At 34.9% G+C, this 21083-nt stretch overlaps 3 protein-coding genes and 1 non-coding gene across 4 annotated transcripts; 2 read left to right on the forward strand and 2 right to left on the reverse strand.

The window, feature by feature from the left end:
• Positions 1-1560: 1560 nt before the first annotated feature.
• Positions 1561-1634, reverse strand: TRNAT-AGU. Its single transcript has one exon. It is a non-coding gene; the product is annotated as a tRNA-Thr (tRNA).
• A 1637-nt stretch (positions 1635-3271) lies between these two features.
• Positions 3272-8361, forward strand: LOC122053043. Its single transcript, XM_042614895.1, has 5 exons — positions 3272-3436; positions 3548-3766; positions 3844-3969; positions 4592-7012; positions 7584-8361. The coding sequence occupies exons 1-5, from the start codon at positions 3400-3402 to the stop codon at positions 8198-8200; spliced, it is 3420 nt and encodes a 1139-aa protein (XP_042470829.1). The 5' UTR covers positions 3272-3399; the 3' UTR covers positions 8201-8361.
• Positions 8362-9981: 1620 nt separating this feature from the next.
• On the forward strand, positions 9982-13955 carry LOC122054193 (peptidyl-prolyl cis-trans isomerase FKBP15-1-like). Its single transcript, XM_042616002.1, has 6 exons — positions 9982-10060; positions 10142-10191; positions 10927-10989; positions 11996-12083; positions 13198-13302; positions 13480-13955. Exons 1-6 carry the CDS (start codon positions 10009-10011, stop codon positions 13554-13556), a joined length of 435 nt encoding a protein of 144 aa, XP_042471936.1. The 5' UTR covers positions 9982-10008; the 3' UTR covers positions 13557-13955.
• Positions 13956-18615: 4660 nt separating this feature from the next.
• On the reverse strand, positions 18616-19008 carry LOC122050825 (transcription factor IBH1-like). Its single transcript, XM_042611699.1, has one exon. It carries the CDS (start codon positions 19006-19008, stop codon positions 18616-18618), a length of 393 nt encoding a protein of 130 aa, XP_042467633.1.
• Between the last annotated feature and the right edge of the window lie 2075 nt (positions 19009-21083).

Here is a 21083-nt window from a genome sequence, read left to right on the forward strand (position 1 = left end):
GATAAATGTATATATATCAAAGGCACACTCAACTTGTTTATTATTATATGTCTATATATATAAACGATATGCTCATCATGAGAAGTAATCATGATCTAATCATGATTATTATGCAGATGTTGACTAAAAACTTTGATATGAAATATAAGAGTATAAAAGACATTATACTTATGATTAAGATCACTAAGACATTAGAGGAATTGTCCTGTCGTAATCTCATTATATTGAGACAGTGTTAAAGAAATTTAATGCATATGGTTTTTTCTTTGTAAAAATACTGATAGACTTAAACTTGTATTTGACTAAAAACCATGGTGAACTCATATTCCAATTGTCAGATTTGAGAATAATTGACAATTTGATATATGTCATTAACTACACATGTCCGGATATTATCTATGTGGTCAATTAATTAAATTTACAAGTAATCCAAATGGTAATCATTGGAAGACATTAATAAGATTCTTAAATATTTAAGATACACCTTAGAATATAGATTATATTATACAAGATAGTTAGTAGTACTATATGACTATTGTGATGTAAATTGATTATCTGACACAAAAGACTCTAAATCAATCAGTAGATATGTATATACTATTGATGGTGGAGCAGTGTCATGGAAATCCATGAAACAAACGTACATACTTCGATCAACTATGAAATATGAATTTATAGCCTTAAATAAAGTTGTAGAAGAAGTTGAATGACTTCGTAACCTCTTAGGGTATCCTATGTTGAGTAAAGACAGTGTCTACCAAAATGATGCATTGTGATAATTAATTGTCAATTGTAAGAGTCAAATCTACAAACAAGAATACTTATAGTGGTAACCTGATCTTGTGATTGGAGATCCAAAAATCTTGATTGAACGAGATAGTAAAATTATGAAAATTCACATAAGTATTTGGACTAATTCCCCTTTTATTTATAGGACGGAAAAAAAATCGTCGTCTAACACATATGGTGAGATTAATAGAATACTCTTTATAAAAGGTCATTAAAATAAGTGTAAAGATGTGCGATTTTGAATTCAAGATATTACTCAGACCAAAACAGTGAGAATAAATATTATTATATAGATATTATTATTTTAATTTACACAAACGCTGAGTAATTCAAGATATTATCGAGTTTACACAAACGCGTTCACTCAGCAGTATTATAACATAACTCTGTCCTTTCATATGAATTTGGGGATTAAATTATGACAAACTGTTGGGTCTTTGTTTGTGTTATTTAATTATAAAGGATAATACTCGACCTTGTGGTTTTTAATTGACATGATTCATAATACTCGACCTTGTGGTTTTTAATTGACATGATTCATAATACTCGACCTTGTGGTTTTTAATTGACATGATTCCGTATCAAAGTTGTTAGGATTTCTATATTTAAAATAATTTTATTAATTTTCTTTTACCAAACCGAACATGCAGTGCCCAATCATATTTCGGTGCCACGTGGAGTGCCGAATACAGCAGCTTTAAAATATAGAATTATTGATATGATACATTATATATATTTTTTATTCTACTGCCACTATGAAAATAAAAACAATGCTTTCATTGAGATTTGAACTCAAGACCTCCCGCTTACTAAACGGGTGCTCTAACCAACTGAGCTATGAAAGCTAAACATTTGTTAATAAATTATTAAATTAATTTAGTAATTATTTTTCGTCTTGTGAAAGTTAATTAATCCATTTTGATAGATTAAATTGCAATTCAGATTTCAACTTCATCTAAATTTCTAATTTTTAAAATGCATTCTATTAATTTATAAAAATACATGAACCAGTTAGCTTACCTGTTCCTCCTGATGCATGATCGAGGGAGACATAGTCTTCTCTAGAGGTACGATGATTAAAATATAAGATATTAATCTATTAAGTTATGAGATTAAAACTCAATACGTCTTTTGTTTCTATATCTTAACTATTATTCTAATGACTACTAACTCTCCTTAATTTATCTTCTCCACATTTATTTAAAAATAAATTGACACATTTATCTTCTCTATGTTAATTTAGAAATAAATTGACAAGGATCTTAGGAATGAGTGCACTTATGATTGTAAATGAATCAAACGTTCATGAACAAATTTAGTGTTCGACTTGATAAAAACTTCTTTATATTCGTTCAATATACATAAGATTAATTATACAAACAAGCTTAAAAAGTTCGTTAAGCTAAATAAACTAGCTTGAACACATATGTGTTTAGCTCGTTAACGTTCGTAAACAATATTCGTGAACAACGTTCATGAACAATGTTCACGAACCATATTCATTAATAAAACTCTTTTCAATATACTAAATAAATAATAAAATAAATAAAAAAAATTAAATTATCAAATTTAATAACCAATCAAACAACTAAAAATTTCAAATAATTAAATAAGTTTGAATTGAGAGATTGATAATATCTAAATGAATCAAGCTAAAGTCAAACTTGAACCAAGCCCAAGATAAACTTGAATTAAGAGCTTGATAACATCTAAAATAATTAAACTCAAGTTAAATTTTAAATAAACTTAAATTCATAAAAAATAAATCAAATCAAACTTAAATACTCATTTTAAAAATTTAATTCATTATAAACTCGATTGATTTGATTATTTTATCAAATAAGTTTAAAAATCTTAAAATTCGACTCGATTTGTTTCCTAAATGCACCGCCTTTCATCTCATGATCGAGGGCACTGTACTATGACTGTACGTCTTTAATTCAATAATGGCAGAGGGAGGTTTTGTCTGTTTACTGGAATTGATTCACAAAAACGGCTGAATGACTGACCAGTTATCCACGTCAGCATGATGTATGCTCGACATCATTGATATTAAATACAACAAATTGTGAGTTTAATCAGAAAAACAATTTAAAAATTCATATTATCGTAGCTTTGAATTGCATTTGGCAATTGACCATCAAAAAAAATGTAATTAGACCTCGGAAACCAGATAGGGGCTACAGTAGTAATAGCGACAACTTCACGGGCCAATTTAAAATTACCGGCGATATGATCATATTTTGGAGTCTATGCGGACGCACGTAGGGATTACCCGCACAGCCATCCCCTCGCATCCATGTGAACTGTGAATTTGTGATGCGACCGCCGCGAAGCCGTTGCCGTGATGGAGACGGAAACTAGCTTGGCCCACTGAATCCTTGACTGTTCTGTATCTTAGACCGTCCGATTAGAATCGTCTCTCAAAATTAGGCGTATCCAACGGTTATTAATGCTTCTAATTCCAGGCTCCAAATATAGCAGGCGTCACTCCGCTTCCTCTGGCGCTCTCGACTTTGACTACGAATGTTCCCATTTCTCAGCGAGAGAGAGAGAGAGAGAGAGAGAGAGAGAGAGAGTGAGTGAGACGAGATTGCGGAGTACTTGGAGATGGAGAGCACGCAGTGGCGGAAGGGGCAGTCTCCAGGTGAAGTTGTTGCTAATTTCTTCTTGTTCTTGATGTTTTGTGCTTTCGTAGATGTGTTTCTTGTGTGATCTGGGGCTTCAGTTAGTTGGACTTTTTTTTTTCTTCTTGAAGGGAGTGCGAACCGTGGAGGCGGCAAGATTTGTCGCCGTTGCGGGTGGGTGTACCCGAACGCGCACCCTGGCAAGAAGCACCGGCAGGCTCACCAGAAGCGATGCCGCGCCACAGCTTCCATGCCGGCGGATGACGCCGGTAATGTCGCTGCTGGAGTGGTGGATGTGAGCGTGGGGCCTTGTGAGCTGCTTACGGAGGAGAATCATGGTGGAAAATGTGGCAAGTTCACGGCTTTTATCTTTTTGGATCCTTTTTGCCTTTTTCCGCGTGCTCATTGGCATGGAGTTACTTTTCAGGAGAGGAGGTGATGGGGGTATCAGTGCCCGAGGGGGAAGAAGGAGAAGATGTGAGAGACATGAGTCCATCCGGTGGAGACGATGAAGAAATGGTCAAAAATACGATTTTGGAGATTGCATTTGTGGGTATGTGTACTAGGATTTGATGATCTTCACTCTACGATTTTGAACCATTTTATTGATTCATGAGATTGCTGAGCTTTTCATTTGCATCGGCTACTTCTTGTTAACATTTTAACATTCTGTATCGCACTTGGAGATCTTCTATGTTTCGTATTCAGTATGCAATAATGCTGTTAATGTCATTTTCTTCAAACAATACACTTTATTGCCTAACTCTAAGCTATTTATGCACAACTAGATCAATTATGAAGTCCCTTGGTTATAACCTATAGCTTAATATACCATTGATTAGTGGATTTCCTTTGTTGTTTGTTCGATTTTCTTTTGTAAGAGAATAACTTACAGTTTTACGAAATAAGTTGTTTAAGGCATACTTGATATTCTGGAATGTCATTCCTAGTTGGGCGGTATTTTTTTTTCCCAACAAAATTAGTTCTCCATTTGGTCATTTCCTTCAGGTGTGAAGATTCTTAGGAGTTTAGCTTCTGCCTAAAGGTGCATTACTTCTGTTATAATGCTTGTCACACCAGGAAAACACTCTCATTATTAATTTTCACCTCTGAGGCTATTTCTTTTGTTTTTTGTTTTTCTGAAAAAATGGGTAAATCTTTCTTTCTATTTGCAGAAAATTCTCATAAGTATGCTCTAGATCATGGCGATATGGTTCAGAGTCCTAATGAGGAACCAATTGAAACTCAAGCTGAGAGTTCAATATGCTTACAAAGTCATTCAGTGCCATCTGGGGCTCATGTGGTTTATGCTTCTGAAGATTCAAACTTTGTTTTTTATTCCACTTCAACTGATGGATCTTTACTGGCAGCTCCAGAGGAAATGGATTGTGCTACAGCTCAAAGCATACTGGATACTCCAATTAGAGTAACACCTTATGATTTCAGTTTGACTGTAGATCGTGCTAGTCCAGTGAATGTGCAGGTAGCCAATTTGGTTCATGAAGTGACTGCAAATGCAGTAGAATCTAAGTTATACAATTATCAAGATATGAAAAGTGATGTTGCTAAAGAAGTGTCTGAAGCTCAACCATCTTGCAAGGATGGAGCATTCACTTCAGAAACTAATACCAATGGGCTTTTTGATGTTTCTGTTCATTCCTCTGGAGATATTCATCAAGCTGAGAAGCCTGTTAATTCTCTTCTAATTATGAATAAGTTTGAGGACTCGCATACTTTACCATTGGCATCAACCTCATGTTTGGTGGAAGCGTCTGATGTCAATCCTGATTCTCTTGAAGACCATGGGTCTTCTTGCAGTGATGGATTGTGCTCGTTGGAAAATAATGCTTGTGAATCTTTTAATATTTCGGCTCATTTCTCTGGTTGTGACAACCAAAACAGCAATGCTTCACTAGATGGAAGTGAGCCTGAAGATTGTCATTCATCAGCAGCGGTGTCAAAGGCAGTTTTGGTGGTATTGGAGCCTGGGTATCTTGAAGCCTTTGCAGAAGAGCCTGATCTTACTAAACCTTGTGGCAATGCTGAAGTAGGGAAAAACATTGATAAAAATGTGAATGACAGTCCATCATTCATTTCAGCAGATGAAGAATTTTCCTTTCACAGAGAAACATTTGATGGAAATAAAACCAATGAGATAAATAACGATCATAACTATAAGAATGTGAACAGTAGAATCCAGTTGACCAATGAACTTGAGCATGAGGTGGCTGTGGCAATAGTAAATTTTCAAGGTCCCAAAGAAGAAATGGATCAACTTCAGAGAGATAACCGAGTCACAAGTGTAGAGCTATCAGTAGATCAAGCAAGGGATATAAATCGAACTTCTGATTCATGTGAAACTGATTGCTCAGCAATTGAGAAAGAAGCAGATAAACTAGAATCACTTTCCAAAGGCCTGGATGCTTATGAATATAGTGAAGCTAATTTAACAAATGCAGATTCAGGCATGCGTCGATTTAATGTGAGTTCTGTAATAAATATTGAAAGTCAAATTGATAGACAAGCCAAAACACCAATCGACCACAATTTTATGAACAAGGAGAAGATGCATGAAATGGGACAAGAAGGAAGTTATTCTATGGACCCAAGATCTTGTTCTCAGTCTCTTTCTTATCCCTTTATACCGATGCCTCCACATGGAGATGAATCTGAGAAGACAGATCTTCTAAACAGAAATGGTGCCATAAGTTTAAAACAACATTATATTAGTTCCAGTGAAATATTTGAACAATCTGGGGCAGGCAATCAAACAATTGATCATTCTGATAGAAAGGCAGAAACTTTTGTTCTTCAAGCTATTGCAGAACGTAGTGTTGGTGGTGATGGTATCAGTTCCAGTTACTCGCACAGTGTTTCTGATTGCAACTCAGATCAACAACGTACACAAGAAATTCTTGAGGAAAGATTCGAACAACCATCTTCTTGTGACAAAACCATTGATCATCCTGATGGAAAGGCATTAATTACTGTCTTTGAAGCTACATCAGAGAGTGCTATTCATGATCAACATTCTTATGGATTGGATGTCCATACAGGCGGGACAAACAATGTGGAGACCATCCTTTTATCTCAGCTGAAGCAGGATGTTCATGATATTGCAAAAATTGAACTTTTGAACAGTGACAAAAACAATCCGGATAGTCTATTTGTTGCAAATACAGATGTTCATATTGCTTCTGGTGGAAAAGAAAATACTTGCTGCAGTATGTATAAGGAAGAATCAAATGCCAGACAGTGCAGTGAAGTATGTTTGTTCCCTGAAGGTGGAGAAAGCATTACAACTGAACCTGAGAAAATGTCTACTATCGTTCATTCTTTGGCTGGGAAGCCTTCCTTGGATCCCCACGCAAAAATTAATCATCATATTGAAGTTACTTCCAACAACTTCGATCAGCCTTCAAAGGAGGAAAACGTTCATATTGAATGTATGGAACAAACTCAGTCATCTGGTGGAAAATTGGATGACACGGTGGAACCTATGGAAGAGGCTGACTCATCTAACAAGAAAACACTTGATTCGGTCAAGGAGAACATTGAAACATGCAGCATTCGTGCGTTAAGGAGCTTGATGCCAGGTTAGATTTTTAAATCGTGTATGTTGCATCACAATAATTTCAGTTCAGTTCAAGATTGAGCCTACAATCTGCCCTCTTGTGGTATTAATTTCCACTGAAATTAGATGTGCTATCCATATATTTGATTCATGAAATTTCATTTCCTTGCTGGATTAGTTATTTACCAACACCTATACTTATGACAAGAAATAAGTGTAATTTAGCAAAACCCCTATGAAAAATTGTATGCCTCGAAACACAGGATTTTAGGTTTTTTTTAATCAAAAAAAGAAAATCTGTTCAAATCAGAAGTTCTCCTTTTGAGAAATTCTTTTAAACAAACTGTGGATCTAATTTATTAATAACAAATCTAGCCCACTGTCAACTTTCTTTCAAATTAGCTGTTCATGCTACCCGTGCCGCCTACCTCATCAACGTTACAGTTAGAAAATATTGTGTACAACCTCTTGAATATCGGTGGATCCAATCAATGCATCTAATACTTAATGGACTAAGCTATGATTGAATCTAATACCTAATGTATATAATGGCTTTTAATCAATGGGCCACTTTTCCTTGTTTTCATTTGCAGAGGGAGCAATTCCATCCATGGGGTATGTAATCGAAGCAGAATCCAATCTTGATGTGGCAGCTTCACCACCTACCAATTCCCTGACAGCGAAGGAGCTACTATCTGATTTAACAGCGGCCGATGCTTTTCAAGGCAATGTTGATATCTTTGACATGTTGGAGATATCTTTGACTACACTGGTTGAATCTGGCCGACGATCAGTTACTATGGAGAATGCAACAGTTGAAATCCTCAAACAAGAATTTGCAAAAAGAAACAGTATCGACGAAAACACTGACAATTTGCTAGACCTGAACTTCGGGCAACCACAAGCTATATTGAAGAATCTCCTAGCCGAAGCACACGTCGAAAGAAAACAGAAATTTGCCAGCGGCCGAGACGACACTGCAGTTTTGAGCTCCAAAAGAATAAGTTGGCATACCGAGAATGATGAGCATGCTCTAGAACCTGCAACACTCAAAACAGTTTCTGAAAGATCGAATGAGTTCTTGGGCAATCGAGCATATCACAAGGAATGGAACTCACCTGCGAGATTACCCGTCACCAAACACAACAAGAAGAAAGTAAAGCGGAGGCAAACCTGGATACCATTCATTTGTTGTTCATCCATCCACTGAAGTCTATCGCAAAGGGTCTCATTTGTTTGGGTCATGGTCTGTCATGCAATTCTTGTTTCTCCATGTTCCTTCCTAGAGCAATAAACCATGTAATATGCAGAGATATGTCGCAAGTCAAGCTTTATTGTTTAATTTAGATAATGTGACTATGTTGTTTGTTCTGTTCTTTTCTTTTCATTTTTTTTTCTTTTGTGAAATTTTCGTCACGATGTTTATTAGCACTAGATTTTAACTTTCAATAAAAAGCATCTAAAAATTGGTTGACTTTCAATCACCTAAAAATCTTATACAGAATAACAGTCAACTATTGGGGTCGCATTACAGATGTGAGGTTCATTAAGCAATATATAGAACTGCTAATTATCATATATAACTTGTGCATCTTTTTATTTTTAAAATTATATATATATACACGCCGCTTGTGCATTATAGCGATCTCGGATTAATTTTTTTTTTTAAAAAAAAATCAACATTTCTTTAAGAAGGAACTGAACATTTCAAATTTTTAAACTTAAAAACTATATAGCCCAGGGGGAAAATTTGAAATTTAAAAAAAAATCTTATTAGCTTATACTTATTATAATTAATTCCTAAATTTTAAAATTTTAAACACTGAATACATATAATATATCTCATGAGTATCTAAAATTTTTAATCTTGAACATTATAATCCAAAAGTAAAAATATTATTGACTTAGACTCATTATAACCCAATTCCTAAATTTTAAAATATTGAATCCTAAATATATATAATATACCTTAAAATAAAAAAAAAATTATTACATGAATTCAGACTCATGAATTCATTCTAAGCGCCTCGACCACTATTGCACATGGGCACTCTGCGAATGGTCCACAACATAGTTACCCTATATATATATATATATATATATATATATATATCCAGGCACCTCAATATCATAAAAAAAATAATAAAGGCGCCTCCAATACGTTCGAGGAGTCTCGAGTCAGGTTCGGATGAATTCACAACGGAAAGTCTGCAGCGTTTTCGTTGTGAATTCATCCGAACCTGACTCGAGACTCCTCGAACGTATTGGAGACGCCTTCATTATTTTTTTTATGATATTGAGGTGCTTGGATTTTTGGCATTTCAATTCAATATATATATATATATATTTTTAATCTTCGGATTTAAACAATTAGATTTTATCTTTAAGATTTAGAGGTTGAGTTATAGTGTCCAAGCTAAAAAAAATTTAGGTCGTATTTATGGTACCTAATAATATTTTTAATTTTTTAGTTTGAGATTAAACCAATTAAATTTTATCTCTAGAATTCATGGGTTAATTATATATTATTATAATTGATTAGCAAAGGATATTGGCACCATTTGCTTTCTTAATTTGGTTTTATTTATGTATATAAGGTATTAATTATACATTATTATAATTGATTAGCAAAAGGATATTTGCATCATTTGCTTTCTTAATTTGGTTTCATCCAAATAAATATTGAGGAGAATTAAAGAATAAATTTATTTTGTTTCCTTTTTCTTATATTTTCTAACTTTCAAATAAACTCAAAATAAAAATGCGAATAATGTGGTGGGAGGAAAAAAAAATCAAAATATATTGGATTTAGGCATTTAGCTGTAATTTCAAAGTTTTAACTTTTTGCTATAAATAGATAAATAAATAAATAAATATATAAATACGTAAAACAATTTAAATACAACAAAGAAACCCTTATCGTGGTCCGCTGATACATGATATCGTGGACCGCCTTATATACCTCAGGATATTGGAGGACAGAACACTGCAAATTCAAAGAACGACAGAGAGACGGCAATGGCGAGGCTTCACCTCTATGTTGCGTTAACCGTTGCTTCATTAGTGCTCGGTAATCATTTGTCTCTCAATTAATTTCCGTCAGTCTTTGTGAACTTTTGCTTATTGCCGGATGTGTTTTTTCATGGCGTAGCTTCTGCTCAGAAATCGGGCGACGTGACGGAACTCCAGATCGGAGTTAAGGTACTTTTTCGGTTTTTAAGTCTTTATTTGCTTTCTGTTTCTTTTAATAAAATGTTTGGTAGTAGGGATAGCTATTATTTATAGATTAGAGATTGGGGCGGAAAAGTTTGGATCTTAATATATGGTGATTATCATGGTACAGCTTATTTTTGTTATGATAACGCATCATACGATGAGCTAGAAGAAAGATCAGTTTTTGATGGACGTGTTTTCTCCTAGCAGTGATTGTGCGAATGCCGGCAAGATAATATTGTTCTGGGTATTAGGTTTTAGAAATTGCCTTAGGTTTTTTCCTTTACTTATTTTGGAATTCAAACGCAATGATTTTGAGAGTATAGAACCTTGAAGCCCAACAGAAGCTGAATGATTGAAACGAATGTTTGTATTTGATGAGAAAATGCTTTCTTTTCTCTTGCTCCGACTATGATTGAAAACGAATGTTTGTATTTGATGAGAAAATGCTTTCTTTTCTCTTGCTCCGACTATGATTGAAATTTGATGAACTAAACTAATGCTAATGGGTGTCTGTATCTCTTTCCTCCCATTGTTATTAACTGGTAACATGGTTTAGCTCTCTGTGCTCTTACTCTGAAGCTTATAGTCTCAATTCTTTCAATGCAAAATATAAGATGCATGAAGATACTAAACTGCATATACAGCATAGTTCCATTGAAATAAGTTGTCTGTAGCATATATTTGCCTTGTTTAATTTTATTTATCTGCTTGATTTTGCAGTACAAACCAAAGTCTTGCACCATTCAAGCTCACAAAGGTGACGTAATTAAAGTTCACTATCGAGTAAGCAGTGACACCATTGTGATTTCTTCTTTGATGCCATTGTAATGTATTGGGTTAAAATCGGAGTTGACATTTTACAATTTGCATCTGAATTGAACATGATTTTCTAGTTTCTGTTATTTACAAATCGTTTTCTTTTCTTCTCTCTTTTTGCATATTGTTTTTATCTTCTTTTAATAGCTTCAACTTCTATACTAGGATTTGGAAGCTGATTCTGGTATTAAAAACTATGTTGATTTCTCTAAGATGTTCATCGAAACCATGAAATTCTTAACATGTAAGATAGATGTATACATGTCTTCACTGAAATGAGTTATTTGATTCCAATCCAATTGCTGAGGAGGATTACTCTGCTACTAACTTCCTCATATTTCTAAAAAAAGTGATGGCAAGGAGAAAATAGAAACAGATAAATTTACACCCACAGCTTAGTGTAAGAGGCGTTTGGATCTCCTTCTCAATTGAGTCATTCCTCTGTTTATCAACAAAAAGACACAACTGACTTATAACAGTTGAATTAGTTGACTGATTCCACAATCTAGCAAGCGCATTTGATAATTGGGTGGATTAAGAAAAGCTTCTCCAATGGTGAAAGACTCTCCCAATATATATATTTCATTACTTTATTTATCTTACATGTTATTAAATACCATAATAATCCGAACACCTGGAATATATCTTATCTTGAAGGTAATATTCAGGATACTCTCCTACTCATGCCATCTATAACATATATGCTAATCTAGTTGAAACAACCTTTAAAAACAGCTAAGTGACTTATATGATTCATTTCTGTATTTGCATAGTTTAAACATTTACTTGGTTATTGTGGGATTTCTTTTTTCTTAAAAATAACTAAGGAATTTTGGGTTTTTGGTGATTGAATCTCCAAGTGGTTCTTAAACTGCTAAATTGAGATGCCCTGTTGTTGTTGATTCAGATTGCAAGTATTTACTTGTTTAATTTTGCTAAGATTTTTTCTGCCTTTTTTATATATATATTGCAGGGTTCACTTACAAATGGAGAAGTATTTGATTCCACTTTTGAAAGAGACCCAATTGAATTTGAACTTGGCAGTGGTCAGGTGATCAAAGGTATGCCACTTTGTATCAATATTACCCTCCTTTTGGAAGAGGCAATCAAGAAAATTTGAAAATGTGTTTTCATAGCACGTTATAGCACGTTGCACCTGAGTAATGACATTGACATATAGCCTTAGATTTCATGAGATCCCATTTCTCCACCCAATCAAGGGAATCATGAAAATTTGCAAAACTTGAAACATGCAAAACATGATATATGAAAGTAACATGTTAGAGTTGAAACATGCAACTATATGAAAAGATGAATTTGGACAAACTTGAAACATGCAATTTTATGTCCAAAGATGAGTTTGGAAACCTTGAAACATGCAAACTTTTATGAAAGTAACATTTATGATACCTTTTGTAGTGGAAAAAAGAGACATCAGCTATGTGCACTTTTAGCTCTAACTGGATATGGAATATATGGCACAAAAAAGTTTGATGGACCAATCATATGATTAGATGCACCAAATGCAATAATCCAGGAAGACAAAAGAGTTTCTAGATGGAAGGAGTAAGTAAACTACATGAGATAAATGACAAGAGTAAAATGAGAGTACTGCATTGAAGAGGAAGGATGAAATTTTGTGTGGAGCTCCAGTAAAAATTGAATACAACTTTGTGCCAGTGGTAAATGATGGAGCTCCAGTAGAGAATGAATATAACTTGTGCCATAAGTTGCTTGAGATCTTCCATGTTCTTTGTTGGCATGGGTGAAACTTCCTAAGAAATGTCATTGTCTTGGACTAGTGAGCTTATTCAGAACCATGACCACCACTTCCTCTTCCATTGTGTAACTCTGGTCTTCTACACCACCCTTGGAAAACTTACCATGTAATTTTCAACAAGTAACTCATATGACCCTTTTTTCTCTCACAATAATCACATTTTAGTTATCTTTGTAATTGAAACATGTTGCTGTGGGTTTCTTGTCTTTGCATTTGTTTAGATCTTTGTAATTGTCTTGCTTCTCTTATCTGTGATAATTTTGGTTTGGTTGCATCCTCCTCATTTTGATTGCTTGATCAAGTAATCTTATTTCTGATTTCCATTGATATAGTTAATAATGAATGTGGCTATCTACATCAACCATCTCAAAACTGATGCTACCGACCTTGTGCAGGATGGGATCAAGGGCTCTTGGGCATGTGTGTTGGCGAAAAGCGAAAACTGAAAATTCCCGCAAAACTTGCTTATGGTGCCGAAGGATCACCTCCAAAGATCCCAGGTTGGTTAATTTGTGTTGGGTCTTTTTAGATTTGGTTAACGTCTGCCTTTTAAAGTCCCAGCTAACACTGGTAAGGAAAGGACATTTGGTTGAATCAAAACTTTAGCTGACTCGGTAGAAAAACATGACTCGAGGATTGTCCAGTTTTCATCACTGCTTTATACTGAAATCTTACAGGTGGAGCCACCCTACTCTTTGACACTGAGCTAGTCGCGGTCAACGGGAAGCCATCTGATGCAGAGAGCGAGCTGTAGGGATTTTTTTTCCAACCTCAAATGAGTTGACATTTATTTTTAGGACTTTGGTGAGAACTGGAACGTAAGATTCCCATCAACTCTTCAAAATTGAGTTCTAGGTAGTCGGCTGTTGTTTTTCCAGTCTTATTTAATTTTGTTATGTCATGTGACAACGTGTTGCAGACAATGTTTTATTTGCTGATGAAAGATTAAATGCACAATTGGTTTCATGTTGTCTAGCTTTATACAAAAATAGTTCATAGTTTGTGTGTCTATTTTCTGAATTTTTTAAATTTCACAATAAATCACGATTTCTTCACTTTATTTCTTCATCAGCTCACCATTTGCCATACAAACATACGTATAAATTAGTCCTCATGGGGTGCCCAGCAGCCCAGTTGACTAAAGGGTGGTAAATTTGTTACCACGGAGATTAATACCCACATATGCATGCTCTCGGCAAAAAAATTCTTTTCATCCTCTAGCCATCTGACGGTCGGCTATATATTGATCTCATGATTTATCTCACTTCATATAACATTAGGATAGGTTATGAGTGATGCCTAGATGAGCGTGATTAAAAGAAATAATCGAAGTAGGAGAAAATAATCCTTAAAAAAATCATTCAAAAAATTGCTCGATGGTATACAAACTAACTTAAGAGTTAGAAGCACTAGCATTAATTCGATGGAGGAGACAAACATGAGCAACTAATGAAACAAGTGTTGAGATGTATATTATAAGCCTAATTTTTGTATAAAGATTTATTTTGAAATATTTTGAAATGAGAATCATTTTGGTCAAATGTTTACATTTTATATTTATATATATATGTCAATGCAGTTGTCCATTTAATTTATATTATAGATAACATGGTGTGTAGTGTCACACAGAAGATCATGTTATCGGTTCCTTATAAATTATAAATAGTAGCTCACAATCAAGATGAATTGAGGCAAACCATTGGAACGGTTGTAGTGTACTTTGGTATTAATCTGTCTTGACTATAAAATTACACTAATACACTATGTGTGTATTGAGCAGGACCGTTTGAGATTGTTCGATTTGTACTGACTATATAAAAAAACAGAACCTCTATTATTATGGATATGCGTCCTCTTAATCCCTATATAATAACAAGTACATATACTTAGTATTTATTTCTTTAATTTATCAATAAGTGAGATTTATTCGTTAAATCAATAAGCCCGATGAATTAGGAAATAGTACTATTTATATGGTGTGTTGTTCATTATAAAAGGAATCTATGTCCTAATTATTTAAGTTGATGATGCCTCCTTGAGGAGCTCATAAGGATTATCATGTAAACCCTGCAGGTGGATTTAGTCCGGCATGATAATAAAGTTGAGTGATACTACTCTTGCAATCAGATGTTAATTAATTGAGTTGTCAGTAACTCAATTAATTAACGGACATACGATATCTTAAACACAGGGAGATTAACACACTCATGATAAGAAGAAGCTTATATTGTAATATGGGATTGGTGCGGTAGTTCAATAATAACCCTTTAGTGGTATGAGTTATTATTGATGAACTTGAGTTGAGTGTTCGAGCCGAACACAGGAAGCCCAAGTCCATCAGGAGACCTAAACCAATTCCTCCTCTAGGTCCCTGTTGTAGCCTCTATATAAAGTCTCGCATCCACCCCAATAGAATTTGGTTATAAAAAATAAAAGGGAGATTTTTTCTAAACAGAATTTGGTTATAAAAAATAAAAGGGAGATTTTTTCTAAACAGAATTTAGTTATAAAAAAATAAAAGGAAGATTTTTTCTAAACAAAATTCTGTTATTTTTTTCTTTCTTTGTAACCGACGGCAAGGGTTTTAAAAAGGGGAGGTGGCGCCCCCTAAACATAAGTTTTCCACAACTCCCTTGCTAGGGTTGACGGCTTCTCTTCCTTGCTAGGGTCGGCGGCTTCTCTTCCTTGCTAGGGCCAGCGGCTCCTCTTCCTTGCTAGGGGTCGGCGCCTCTTGCTTAGATCCCTTGGTGGCCAGCGGTTTGGAGAAGAGGAAGAAGAGGAGGAGGCGCCCCATCCTAGAGCCTCTCTTGGTGGCCGGCGGTTCGGAAACAACGAAAGGAAGGGTGTTTGTTATCTTGGTAGATCGTCGCCTACATGACGTCCAAGAAGAGGAGAGGAAAACAGTAGAAGATCAAGAGGTCTTTAGCTACAAAGGAAAGGTATAACTAGTTCTTTAATTCCGCTGTGTAATTAGTTTAGTTTTCTTTGTATCGATTTTGAATACAAACACAAGAAGCCAACGATCTTGTACTTCGATCAAGGTGTGCTTTGATCCGTCAAGAACTTGCTTGATTGATCAAACACATGTCTGATCGAACATGCGAGTTGCTAGGAAAAGTTCTATACTTGTACAATTTTTGTACAGGAGAATTAAAACAGAACAGAATTCCAGCGCTTTCAACAGGATCAGGATATTCGTACTAGAAAAGTTAGACGAATAATGATTTGTACTAACTATAATGTGAATCCCAAGACTAACGATGATGAAATAAACAAGTTGACTTTGATACGTTACTCACAACAACTTGATTTTTGTCGAGGTCTAGTCAAAGGATCCTTACATGCTTAAAGATGTAAAATAATTATTTGGAACACATTCCAAGCATATGTAAATTTTTTGCTTTTTTATTGAGTAGAAAATATTTTTTTTCTTCTTGTAAACAAGATCAATGGAATTAAAAATTGATGATTTTGAGAAAGAAAAGATGAAGAAAATTTCAACTCTCGATGAACATGAGAAGAAGAGAGAAGAAGAAAATGAACAAATGACAATAGTAGAAATTTGGGATAACTTTATATTTACACAAGTAATAATAAGTTTGATACTCCTTATATACACTTTTCTTATAAAAAACATTATATTACCTTCATTGATAATAGATATTGATAATAGATAAAAATGTTGAACGTATGTTATTATTTCAATACCCAATGGTATGAGGATTCTAAGGACTATCACATCAGTGATAATTTTGCATAAATTAAAAAGGTTGTTGCATAAATATATTTCTTTGGATTAATTTGTGACGTGATTTGAGTTCAAATTTACTATTGTCTTTTTTACTTTTGGTAATTAACCTTCCTAAACTTAAAGTAGTGTGGCAATTTGGAATGACAAATCAAAAGTTGTTCCTTTGTTTATTATAGAAAAAATAGAGTGACTACTACCTAAAAATATATTTGGGTAGTGACTCTATTTTGATGGTCTGTCTGCAAGTACCTGAAACAAGAATGAAGACATGGAAATGTATATATTGTGCTTCACTCTTATAAATGCAGGTCATCATCAACAAATATGATAGATAGCACAATGCGGTCCATTGAGCCTCAAAAAGATAAGCACAAATTATGTCCTGATTTGGACCTAAGCAATCAGAACATCCACAATCCATGTTAGACACTTGACAGGGTTTGGAACCACACCTTTTCTTTTCAAGATATATAATTCAAGATTTCAGAGAAACTAAAATTGCCAGAAGCAGTAGTTGAAGAAGAACCCCCAGTTCATTCATCAGGCTATGAAAAGACGTGAGTTTTAGGTGGTGGGCTAGCTGTAGGCATTTTGCAGTAGCATTTCTACATCAGAAAGAGATGGAAAACACACTTGTCCCTCTTCTCTTCTTTTCTCCTTTTTGTTTTGGGGTTCCTGATACTCTTTACACAAAGCAAGAGCATGCTATGATGCACTAACCATCATGAGATTTTTTTTTTTTTGTTTTTGATAATCTAGATGTCCTGATTTTGTCTGATTAATCCTAGAGGTAGATGATCTTCTCTTGGTTAGTCTATCGAATATGCTCACTCAAGAGGACAATCTTCAAAATATTCATCCTTAGATTTGAACTCTAGCTAATTCTCTTATTTGTTCCTCCTAGTGTTTTGTACTGTACCATACCTATGGAAGTAATTCAATCAACTCTATGCTCAACTCTAGCCACATGTGACTGTCTAATGCAAAGTCGATCAATCAACCATTTGTGACTGTGGGGGATGAACTCACCTCTACTAGCAATAAGCTTTTTTTTAATCTAATTTTTGTATAAATTAAATAATTATGATATTATTAAACTAGAGATATAGGACATTCATTTTTTTAGATTTTATATATTACAATAGTAATAATGATAAGCATGAGATATTTTTTATAAATTTTAATATTTATTATTAAATATCATCCAAGAAACCACACAGGTGTTGCCCTTTGCAAAAACTATGAACACTAGCCAATTAAAGCACGATCCTTTATAGAAGAAAGAAGAAAGAGCATTTGCAATGAGACCTTTCTAGAGTTAGAAAAGAAAGAAAAGTAAAGAATAAATAATTAATCTATAAAAGGAGCTGAAGTCCAAAATAATATTTTATTTATTCAGAAAAAGGAGTGCGATTAAAAAAAGTAATTCAATAAAAATTATAATGTTATCAGTATGAGAGTGGTTATAATGCATGACAGAGAATTATCTCTATTTCATATCTAATTTTCAATTAACTAAACGATGGCCAAAAGAAGATAAGCATATCCTTATCATTACTAATATGCTTAAAAGAAGTTATTACTTTAAATAAAAAGATAAAGAAGATATTATCCAACAACAAGAGAATCGAACCTAATTGTGGAGAGGGATTGACAGCCCACTTCTAACTCACATGCACATGCACTCACCTAATCCTTAATTACCAACCAAAACCTTCACAAATCAATCAATTAATTAACCAGTCTAATCCTTCTTCATTCAAGAACAATTGCAAAGAAAACTAAGAGCATGTTTTCTTTTGATTAATTACTTTTTGTCAACAGATTTATGATGACTAATTAAATTAATTTACAAAGCACGTATGAATCTAATTAACTCCTGCGTGTCGACTAATTAAGTGACTTATATATGCAGAGATATATGATTAATTAATTAATTAATTACATAGGGAAGTTAACCTGTTCTTCCTCCTCCTGGGAACCCTAACTGCACCCCATGTAGTATTTTAGCAAAGCTTTAAACCCTAATCTTGATCTCCAATATGGTGACTAATCGATCGAATTAAACATGAGACGCAGAATCCACAATGGTCTGCATGAGCCTTACCTGCATGGCCAGGCACTTCACGTAGTCAGCAGCCTCTTCCAGCAACCTGCAGTACTCCATGCAGCCTCCTCCGGGCACCAACCGCCGGAGCGCCACCTCCAACCGATCGCCACCGCCGACGGGCCTGTGTCTCCAAATCACAGCCCTCGGCCTCCGAAGACCTCGGCCGGGACGTCGTCGGATTTTACGTAGCAAGGCGCGACTCCACGCCCGGCGGGGCCCGGCGGAGGCGGCCATGCAGGCGTAGGCGGCGCGTCGGATTCCGCGTGCTCGGTAGGAGGGCGAGCAGGCCCCCAGGCCGGAGCGGCGGACGAGGGAGAGGGCGCGGAGGAAGCGCAAAGCCACCATGGGCTTGGAAAAATTAGGGTTAGGGCTCCCTAAGGAACTCCTGGTATCCTTGAAGCTTCTTCTATACATATATATGTCAACTGCAATCCGGGAGCTGATTCCTCTGCAATGATGAGAGAGGGGGATGGAAGAGGAGCTAGAGGGAGATTAGGGAAGACGATGGGTTAGGAAGATAGAAAAGAGAGGATGAGGCAAGATGAAGCCCAGTGTCAGTCGCAGGGCCAACACGGATGAGATAAATTATTTATTATAAGTTGCGTGTGAAGGAGAGGAAGAGCCGAAAGGGACGGTGTCGTGATAGGCGCGGAACCAAACAGAAACGGGTGGCGTGCGCGCGTGGTGGTGATGGCCAGAAAATGCTTATTCCTCTCGATCGTTTCACTTTCATCAGATGTGACTTGATTCGGTCGGAGACGATCGACGGATTAAGCGTGGGCGTCCGTTTGCTTCTACTATGCTGATCGATCGTCGATCGATGGAGTTGTGTGGCTGGACTCGATTTTGATTTGAACTCGATATATATATGATCAACTTAAAGTTAATTAGATATATTGTTTTAATTAATTATGATCTGAAGATAACTTGACAGATTAAAGAACAAGTCTGTAGATTCTATGTACGAGCATTTTTCGAAGGTTTAATTATGATCCAGGAGAATCCAACATGTTATATTTTAGGCTTTAGCCTCGCTATTATAAATTTATAAGAAAGTAGCTAAAAAGGACCCTAGTGGTTTTTCTTTTTTTTTTTTAAAAAAAAAATAATAAATAAATAGTCTAATGGCACGAATCTTTCTCGAATATCTTCGTAGACTATGAGCCTTAATATAACCTAAATTCATATATAAGACAGTGACAAAAATCTATAAATAAATAAATTCTAAATATTTTTTGAAAAAACAAAAAAAAAAATCAATGTGCCGCCGACGCGTCCCGATCTTTCCTGGCTAGATTGGGAACAAAAAGCGGTGAAGTGGGACCGGGTAGGGCGAACCACCACATGGTGGCACATGGTTCACATGACCCACGAGGCGGACCGACCGGGTTTATTTGATGGGAACCATGTCGTCTTGTGGCGCTAATTAATTAATTAATTAATATTGTGTGGAATACCACTACTGTGCTGAATGATTGTCTAGGTTGGTCTCACGTCCAACCTCAATCAATTGGCGGCACACGTACGTATATATCCTAATTAAAGATGAGGCCTCAACCCCAACCACTACTGCTCCAATTGTGTTGGTTCATCGGTTCATGTCACCCCCGATTAAACCGGGTCACCAGACCATTTTGTGGCTTCTCTCCTTGGGAATGATTCAAAGAAAGGAAATTAGGAAAAGGATCGCTTTGGCTAATTATTTAATTCGTGATCGATGGGGACGTGATGATGGGTTGAGTTTTGAAAGTTTGTGTGGATATATATCTAAAATATATGAAATAAAAGTTTTTTTATTTTACCAAAATATATATATATATATATATATATATATATATATATATATATATATATATATATATATATATATATATATATATATATATATAACAATTTTATTAAAATCTCCCTCCTTTACTAATTAACTTTGGAAAACCCCAAAATGAAATTATATAAATGCCCTTTTTCTATTCACAATAAAAATAATTCTAAGACTTATTAGTAATTTCTACAGACAAATCAATTAGGGTTCTATAGAGTTCCAGACTCAACTACAACGTATTATTAAGAATTTTCTCATTAATCAATGAGAGATCTAGATTTGAGACTTAGCTGCGACATATTATTAAAAAAAATTCTCATGAATCAATTAAAATCTAAAATTTGAGACTTAGTTGCGGCCTATTATTGAAAATTTTTTAAGTTTATCAATCAGGGATCTAGAGTTCGAGACTTAGCTGTGACGTATTATTGAGAATTTTTATAATTAATCAATTAGAAATCGAGAGTTCTCTTTAGTCCACATTATCTTAGGTGAGTTATATGGGTTTAGTTGATTTCCATAAATCTATAAATCATTCCCAAACCCACAATTCAAACACTATCCTTTACTATCATTCCATTCTCTTATTCCCAAATTC

The sequence above is a fragment of the Zingiber officinale genome, chromosome 3A (assembly GCF_018446385.1).
Source record: "Zingiber officinale cultivar Zhangliang chromosome 3A, Zo_v1.1, whole genome shotgun sequence".
NCBI classification, from domain to species: Eukaryota; Viridiplantae; Streptophyta; class Magnoliopsida; order Zingiberales; family Zingiberaceae; genus Zingiber; species Zingiber officinale.